The following is a 9004-nucleotide window of genomic DNA, read 5'->3' on the forward strand; positions in this document are numbered from 1 at the left end:
TTGCCAAAAGTAGTAGACATACAAGCTCACAATGCATCACATTGCGAGCTTGTTGTAGATCGGCTATTTTTGGCAACAAGATTTGGTAGAGAGTGAAAAAAGGACTATTTACAGGTCCGTTTTACCAATTATAGGGGGCTTACTGTAAATGGTACCACATTATGCAGCTCAGCAAATAAATGGTCAAGTGATTTGTTCCCAGTGCATGACGGAGGACAATTTCATGATAAATTAAATCTCCACCATATGATTATAGTGTTTTTTTTTTATCACGATAAACGATAACAGCGATTATCGTCCCATCCCTAATTCATACTTCATCTCATAGCTGGGTCGCTTGCCGAAAAACAGCAGACCATCTCACACAACGTGTCGCCCCAGTCTGCCATAGGCTTATGGTTCAACAAGATAAGACTTACACATTTTATACATCACTGTTTCTCAAGGTCAGTTTTGGGGACCAACATTAGTCCAAAATGGGTCCCTGAGAGCCAAGCTCATATCTCCAACCATGACAGTCAATATAAGATTCGGTCACCTTATGCTGACAAGGGCTGTGGTCTGACATCACACATACAGTACATACATAGCATTGATAGCAATGCCAATTTGCACAGGTCCATTCAAGTCGAATACCACTATACTGTACCAGGCTTTCCTCCGAGGTGGAAAGTGTGGTGGCGCGAGGTTAGCTGTCATGGTAGCTTGCTAAGGACAATGAGTACAATATATCATTTGTCAGTGAAGTTGTATGATACATTGTCTGTACAGTCATGTTGCCCCCTCACCCATTCACCTTAGAAAGTAGGGGAGCCTGAAATATATTAAAGGTCAGGATTCTCAGTCATACTACATTCCTCTGCGTGATAGACACGGGTGTCAGCAAGGCGACAGGGGTCAGGGTGATGTCACTGGGAGTGAGTGGGGCTAAAGTGAAATCCCAGCAAACATTTTGAGGTATATTAGACATCTAATATACATCTAAACTTATACCAGACGTCTAAGTTTATACGTATAAAAATGGTCTAGATTTGCAAGTTTTTTAGACGTCTAAACTTAGACTAGACGTCTAATATACGTCTAATAGACGTCTAAGTTTATACCTGGGTCTAAATTTAGACTTCTAATAGACGTCCGGCCGTAAGGTCTAAATATAGACGTCTATTAGACGTCTAAATTTAGACCCAGGTATAAACTTAGACGTCTATTAGACGTATATTAGACGTCTAGTCTAAGTTTAGACATCTAAAAAACTTGCATATCTATACCTCTGGTAGACCATTTTTTATACGTATAAACTTATACTTCTAGTTCAAATTGTTTAGTGGGATGAGAGGGGGTACATAAAACAGATGGAGGGAGTCGTGTCGGTAGATAAAATAATGGAATTGGCAGGATGCACAGGTTTGACCGTGAAATCTGTCTTTGGAGGGAAAAGGAAGGTAGGACTGGCCAACATACTCTTGGGGGGGGGGGGGCTCTGCACATCAATGGCTTGGGTGTAGGGAACACAGAGATGGGTTTGGGAGGAAGATGGGGATAGACCAGACAGTCAAGACGCCCCATCTGTAAACAAAAAGGCAGGGGAAAAAAATATGAGCAAAGAAAATGGACAATGGTTAATGAGAAATGTCCATTATTTTCAGTGATAAAACACCAATGTCTTAACATACCAGCTATGCATGTGCTCAATGATGTGATATGTCCATGTACATCTCTACATGTAGGTTAACTATCCATTGAAACAGTACACACATACACACACAGTCTTTGTTGATAATGTAATACAGTTCCTCACCTGGTTAGCAATTCACTAGTTTAAAAGCAAAGACATTGTGCCTTGCCACATATTTTTAAAATAACAATAAAAAGGAACGGTTTTGGACATGCAAGGTTTCCACCCAACAGTGACAATGGCCTAAAGAAATCCCATAGTTCAAATCAGACAATAAAATATTTTACAGTAAGGCACATGGTTTTCTGCTAGCTTCTTATATTTCTGAAGTGAAATTCTTGCCATAGGTTGAATTTTTTTTTTGCCCTATGCAAAATTGGTAATTCTTTACGTGACTTGACGCTTGAAATCAAGTTTTCTGGAGGATTGTTGCTGCCAACAAAAATATGTTCTCACACTGTGCGATGCCGATCACTATGCGATGCCGATTTATCTGGACAAACTCACGGCAGGAGAACTGGTGCCCAATTGTCGCTGAAGAAATAAGGGCAGCCCCAACTGCAGAAGATGGCTTGCACCTCTCAATGACCCGTTGTGCAGTAGTGTTACTGGGCAGGTTGCACACATCTCTGGAGAAGAAATCAACCAGGACTAGATAATCATTATTCCAATGGAAATGGTCAGCCCCCACTCCCTGCTGTCCGCTTGGCAAATCTGTTGAGATCAGTGGTTTGAATGGAATGGGCGGCGTTCCCCGTGGGCCATGTACAGTAGATTTTCTAACACGTCAAGTCTTTTTTTTGCGTGTGGGAGAAACTTCTCCATTTTTGCTTTTTCCTGATCATACTGCTCTCCTTGTCCAGTCAACTCAACAGCAATACCGCTTTCAAACTCAGCAATGGCTTTCTTGTACCAGTCAATAGCCTCTTCCTTCACATCATAATCTTCTTCGGTCCGTAGAGCCAGCCATTGGTAGTCGAACGACCTCTTGTAATGGCTTTGGAAAACATTTACATTATTGTCACTACAATCATTTGTTGGTGTACGTGTTTCTCTGATGTTGTCCAAACCCATAGCCAAGTTAACACCAGGTTTGACTAGGGATGGGTATCGTTCACCTTTGAATCGATACATTACCTTTTTCGATACCTGGGAATCTATACCCTTTTCGATAACATTTTCGATTTTTTATTTAAGTTTAACTTCAACACGCAAAGAGTGGTGACTCGCTGGCTGCTGCGGTAGAGCAGAGGTAATGATTATGATCACACAGTGTGGCGGAGCGGAGAGTATAGACGTTGGATAATCATCATAATAATAAACATTATAGGCTATTGTCGGCTATTTTCCACAGTAACAAGTGTAGCCTACTAAAGCAGTCATTAAACTCTCAGTAGCCCAACTGTTACAGATGTGACCTGCCAGGGGTGCGTTCCAGAGTATCGAAACGAGGTATCGTTCGTTTTTACGTGAACCGATACCCGATAGTATCGACGTTGATTAAAAGGATAGTGCTCTAGGTTTAGGGCTGGTTAGGTTGTTGCCGGTTACATCACCACGACTACTTCGGTCAGGAAGTGCAAGAGGAGTCCCATGACGAGATGTTATGGTTTTTAATTCTACAAGACAAATAAATACAATAATATTACATTTAATATAATTCAACATCATTAAACAGTCTCTAAGAAATCATTGGTATGGCAACTACATTCAATAGGTAAAATGGCTTTCCCTGGAGTCTAAATGAGTACTAATATGCACTGGGCATCAAACTAGGAATGGATATCATGGAAACAACAATAACCAATAAAACATTGAACACGCATAGATATCATGGAAACAACAATAACCAATAAAACATTGAACACAACTTACTCATTCACGCATAACCCCTATAGGACTCAAGTCCAACCTTCTGGTGTTACTTCTGCCTCACAACTGAGAGCATAGAGCACAGTGTATATCTGGTTACTAATTGGGTGAGTGATCACAGGTGTGTGGATTAGAGCAGGTGAGGAGGTGGGGCCAATCACGAGGAAAGACCAGGGGGAGGGACTGTCCAGTGTGAACTTTTGTACAGACGTCATGCGATCGATACCATTAAAAGTATCGCAGGCCATACCCATCCCTAGGTTTGACGAACAACACAAAATACTGTTCCACTGTTTCAAAATAACAGTTGCAATTCGTCTGAAAACATCAACTTATGTCAGTCTACCTAATGTATATAATGTACGTGTTTCCTTCTGTCTCCTACCATGACAGTCTATATAAGGTCACCTTAAAGATGACAAGGGCTGTGGTCTGACATCACACATACAGTATATACATAGCAATGCCAATTTGCACAGGTCCTTTCAAGTCAAATACCACTATACTGTACCAGGCTTTCCTCCGAGGTGGAAAGTGTGGTGGCGCGAGGTTAGTTTGTCATGGTAGCTTGCTAAGGATGACAATGAGTACAATATATGATTGCTCAGTGAAGTTGTATGATACATTGTCTGTGCAGTCATGTTGCCCCCTCATCCATTCACCTTAGAAAGTAGGGGAGCCTGAAATATATTAAATGTCAGGATCCTCAATCGTACTACAGGGGTCAGGGTGATGTCAGTGGAATTGGCAGGATGCACAGGTTTTACCGTGAAATTTGGCTTTGGAGGGAAAAGGGAGGTAGGACTGGCCAACATACTCTTCGGGGGGGGGGGGCTCCGCTCGTCAATGGCTTGGGTGTAGGGAACACATGGGTTTGGAAGGGAGATGGGGTTAGACCAGACTGTCAAGACGCTCTATCTGTAAACAAAAAGGCAGGGGAAAAAACAGAAATGGAGAAAAGAAAATGGACAATGGTGAATGAGAAATGTCCATTATTTTTAGTGATAAAAACACCAATGTCTTAACATGTAACCAGCTATACATGTGCTTAATGATGTGATATGTACATCTAGGTTAACTATCCATTCAAACAGCACACCTACACACACAGTCTTTGTTTACAATGCAATACAGTTCCTCACCTGGTTAGCAATTCACTAGTTTAAAAGCAAAGACATTGTGCCTTGCCACATATATTTTAAATAATAAAAAGGAACGGTTTTGGACATGCAAGGTTTCCACCCGACAGTATTCCATAGGTAACTTTGACTTCCACAGACCACTGGCCCTTGCTGTGACAGATAGACAGAGTTTGGTTAGTAGTACGGCAGACTGACCATTTAAATTAAAGCTGCATTCAAATTAACCACTTAAAATAATACCTCTTGTTGAGCGGTCCAGAGGAGTCTATAGGAGCCCCCCCATCCTTTTTTTGCCCTCTACACGAAATATTTCATCTGAAAATACCGATTTTCAAGATCACAACATTGTGTATCTACTTCTTTTGCCAAACGTTTGCCCCAGAATAGGGGCAAAAGTGTTTGTGTGGTGTCGTAATCAGGGCAAAGGTTTGAAATAATCGTGATATGGATTGGAAGTCACATCGTCCAGTCCGAGTTTGAGGAGTCTGCAGACCTGCATTGGTTGTAATGCATCTCCTGCCTTTGGGCATGTAGAGCCTTGCAGGACTGGTCTCATTCTACAACTGACCACCTGGGACAGCACCTGGCCTATTTAGAGCCCCACGCTAGATTGGCATTCAGCATTTGTAGGGGGTTTGGGGGTGGGCTTTTTCGGTTTTGGGGCCCAAATTCTCTGAATTAATATACCCATAAGGGTCCATTTGGTTCCCATCTCAAAGCATTTGTGTGATGTTTGGACAAAATCTGTGGGAGTACTGTCAAAAATGTTAGTTTCTTCAGAGCCAAATAAAGTATGGTTTGCAGCAACATGTTTGAATTTATAATCTATTCTAGATTATCTCGAAAAAAGGTGGAAATATCTGTAAAACAAGTTTCAACAGATCTTGTATAGGGGTCCTTATTGACACAAAATCTTTTCAGGTGGGGGTCTGTGGCCAAATGCATATTCATTTGGGCGTCCTTGACATGACATCCTAGAACATTACAAAGTTTGAAAACCATTAATCTAAAGCAGTGGCTCTCAGCCTTTTCAGACAGCCCCCCCCCATTTTGTTCGATTCGGATCCACAGAAATATTGTTAAAACAGCAGATCCACAAGCTCAAGATTGTAGATTGGCCATTTTCACAATGTTTGCCTCTTTCTTATGTATTTTGACAATTTGGCGTCTTAGAACACAGAGGGTTCTCGAAGACACACACACAGCATCAAATTGGTCTGTTTGTCTGTATGGCTGTCGTCCCAGAAGGAAGCCTCTTCTAAAGATGATACACAAGAAAGCCCGCAAACGGTTTGCTGAAGACAAGCAGACTAAGGACATGGATTAGTATTACTGGAACCATGTCCTGTGGTCTGATGAGACCAAGATAAACGTATTTGGTTTAGATGGTGTCAAGCGTGTGGCAGCAACCAGGTGGGGTGGGGAGTACAAAGACAAGTGTGGGGAGTGTCATGGTCACGTGAATCCTAAAACCAACACGGTACAGTTAGATTCTTGTAAAGTGACGCTTGTTTTCTAACCCACATTAGACACCGCCAAGTGAGTTGCCATGTCGAGTGTTGCAAAGGTAGCATGAGCCGACTCAGTGTACTCACTTTTCTATAAGTAAAAGTTGAAATTCCACAATGTAGAAATACTCTGAGTCGGTTACAAGTCAAAGATCTGTATTCAAAACTTTACTTTAGTAAAAGAACAAAAGTGTTGGCATCACAATATGATTAAAGTACAAAAAGTAAAAGTACAGGCTTTTAAACTTAAAATAATGTATAAAATAAGGCTTAATCCGTTAATATTAATTTGTAATAATTCGAGACAGTAACTTGTAACTAAACTACAGTATTTGCCCTCTTAGTGTGAATGAATTAACATTCATATTTCGACATATTGAAGGTCTGGGCATTCAGAAATGTTTAGCAACTTGCTTCTCCAGCCTTGTGAGAAGGCAGAGTTGCATCTCCATGAGCTGTTCCAGGTGAGCCATCTGTTGGAAGAACACACACGGAAAGATGAGTAAAACAGGAAAACACTGTTCTTTAAATCTTTCCTACAAAATAATTCAATACAAATCCCATTTATTAATGTATGCTTATATAGTATAATATACATTCTATTTGTGCAATGTTTGGACATTTTGAAAATACATGCACACTGTACAGGTTGAAACTGGTTAAATGATCCACTGTGATGTAAAAGATATACAAAATACAGATCTAAACGATACTCAGGTGTACATCATCAATGCATTAGAACGTTGGGTTCTGGCTGATAAAGCCAGCACAAAAAAAAGCATTATGCCTTAAGCAGAAGCAGTGTGCAGGATAAAATAATGAGATGGGTTAGGGTTAGGGTGCTCTGACCTTGGTCTTCAGCTCTACACAGCAGCAGACAGGCCTGTCAGCACCTAGGGTCCAACAAATCAAGTAACAGTGTTCAATTCAACATCTAAACATAACATTAACATTGTTACAGTCCATATACAATTCAATTCGATCTTTATTAGCGGACTCGGGTCCATAAAACAAGGTACAAGAAATATACAAATTATTAAGAAAATATACCCACAGTAACACACACAGGCATTTTAGCCAGTGTACCCTTAGTCTGGATGTATAGTGTGAACTGATCATAATGGGGCTTGAAAGCGCCACAATGATGCCGTTAGTAGATACATCCATCCGTTGCATGAATTTGAATATTAAAGGTGCTTTAAAAGCAGGTATCATCTAAACATAAAAGAGCAGTTTGCGACATTAGCCCCAGATACATAGCCTATAGACAACACTAACAAACAAAACTACTGTATAGGCAGCTACAGTAGCCTCCTAAAGATCCACACTGTACAACACTCACCACTGGTGAAGTATATTGAGTTAGACGTACCTTTACATTCTGTAGGAGTGAGTTAGACGTACCTTTACATTCTGTAGGAGGGCTGCCCTGGGGTGTCATTTGCTCCGCCGTCTTCTGTGCAGCATCTCCTTGAAAAGAACCTCACTTAATATTTATTTTTATTTTGAATATTTACACACAGTTTTTAGCTGTGACCTTTAAGTGAATAATGGACTAAGTGAAGTAGTAGTAAATAGTATTTGGAGATTCATAACAATATGTAATCCTTTCTTTACCAGCAACAGCAAGCTCTGCCTCCTCCGGCATCGACCCAGTGACGTCAGCGCTGCCGCTCAGCAGTTCCGGCTCTACGGGGAATCCTGTGGCATCAGCAGTTGCGTCCGTGCTGCCGGCAGGCTGCTCCGGCTCTATGGGTGTAGCTGAGGGAGTAGGGCTCTGCACGGACGCCCCGGCGTGGGCCAGTTGGGGTTCGGGGGCGACTTCAGCTCTGGGAGGAGGAGGAGTCTCAGCCCGTGGCTGGAGTGCGTTCAGCATCAGCGTGTTGAGGTGTCCCCCCACCCATGTGGGGGGGCAGGGTGACAGACAACAGGTGGACGGAGTCGTCCCGGCGCTCCACGGAGGCGCTGACTCCTTCAGAGAGCAGCGTTTTGAACATGGCCACCTCCTCTGCCGGCCAGACCGAGGGGAATCCCTCCTTACCTGCATGTATTTGTTGCATATGAAATCAAATGTTACTTTTTTGACATGTTAAGCAATTCATCCGTCTGAATTCAGATACCTAATCAGCATTTGCCATCATTTAGCACATGACCACTTATTGGCTATACACTTTGTCATATGACGAATAGGGAAAATCCCAAAGCATTGCAAGTGGTTATTACCATATTTTGTCACCGTTTTATGATGTTCATCACTGAATCAATTACATGATCAATAGTTTCACTTACCACTTAGTGCACAGTGGGCGATTTGGACGGGGACCTGTAGAAGGTGTGGGGTATGGGCAGGATGCTGGAGTAGGGAAGGGTCTCTGTGTTGCCATAGTCGGCATACAGGACCACCTGTATGACAGCTGGTACAGAGCCGTGGTCCTGGAGACGGCAGACAGTAGCGTCTGCCGTCTCCAGGACCACGGCTCTGTACCAGCTGTCATCACCTGACATCAAACCATAACGGAAGGAGAAGTTCATCACCTACAGTAGAGCCTACAGCACACCCTCAACACATCCTTAGCCAAGCCTTAACCACCTCAACCAAACCATGAGAGAGCCTGAGGGTGAAACGGTCAAATAATAATTATGTATTTGATCGAGGGATTTGATGAAGGGATCTATTAATAATAGATCCCTATTGTGGGCGTGTCATTCTAAGTGCAAAGGTGGGGTCGAGGGACCTTCGGGGTTCCCTAAGGAGGGTTCCAAATGGACCCTTAACTCAAGAGTTATGGGATTCTTTGGAAATAAAA

At 42.2% G+C, this 9004-nt stretch overlaps 1 protein-coding gene across 2 annotated transcripts; it reads right to left on the reverse strand.

Moving 5' to 3' along the window:
* Nucleotides 1-6069: 6069 nt before the first annotated feature.
* On the reverse strand, nt 6070-8434 carry LOC308305253 (uncharacterized protein). Of its 2 annotated transcripts, none has more exons than XM_080750017.1 (4): nt 7815-8434; nt 7602-7664; nt 7047-7090; nt 6070-6670 (listed from the first exon to the last, which is right to left on the reverse strand). In XM_080750017.1, exons 1-4 carry the CDS (start codon nt 8242-8244, stop codon nt 6590-6592), a joined length of 618 nt encoding a protein of 205 aa, XP_080606143.1. In that variant the 5' UTR covers nt 8245-8434; the 3' UTR covers nt 6070-6589. The 2 variants fall into 2 exon arrangements, with proteins under 2 accessions (XP_080606143.1, XP_080606142.1); XM_080750016.1 differs by having other exon boundaries at nt 7602-7667.
* Between the last annotated feature and the right edge of the window lie 570 nt (nt 8435-9004).

This window comes from Nannobrachium achirus (genome assembly GCF_963921795.1).
Source record: "Nannobrachium achirus genome assembly, chromosome: 20".
NCBI classification, from domain to species: domain Eukaryota; kingdom Metazoa; phylum Chordata; class Actinopteri; order Myctophiformes; family Myctophidae; genus Nannobrachium; species Nannobrachium achirus.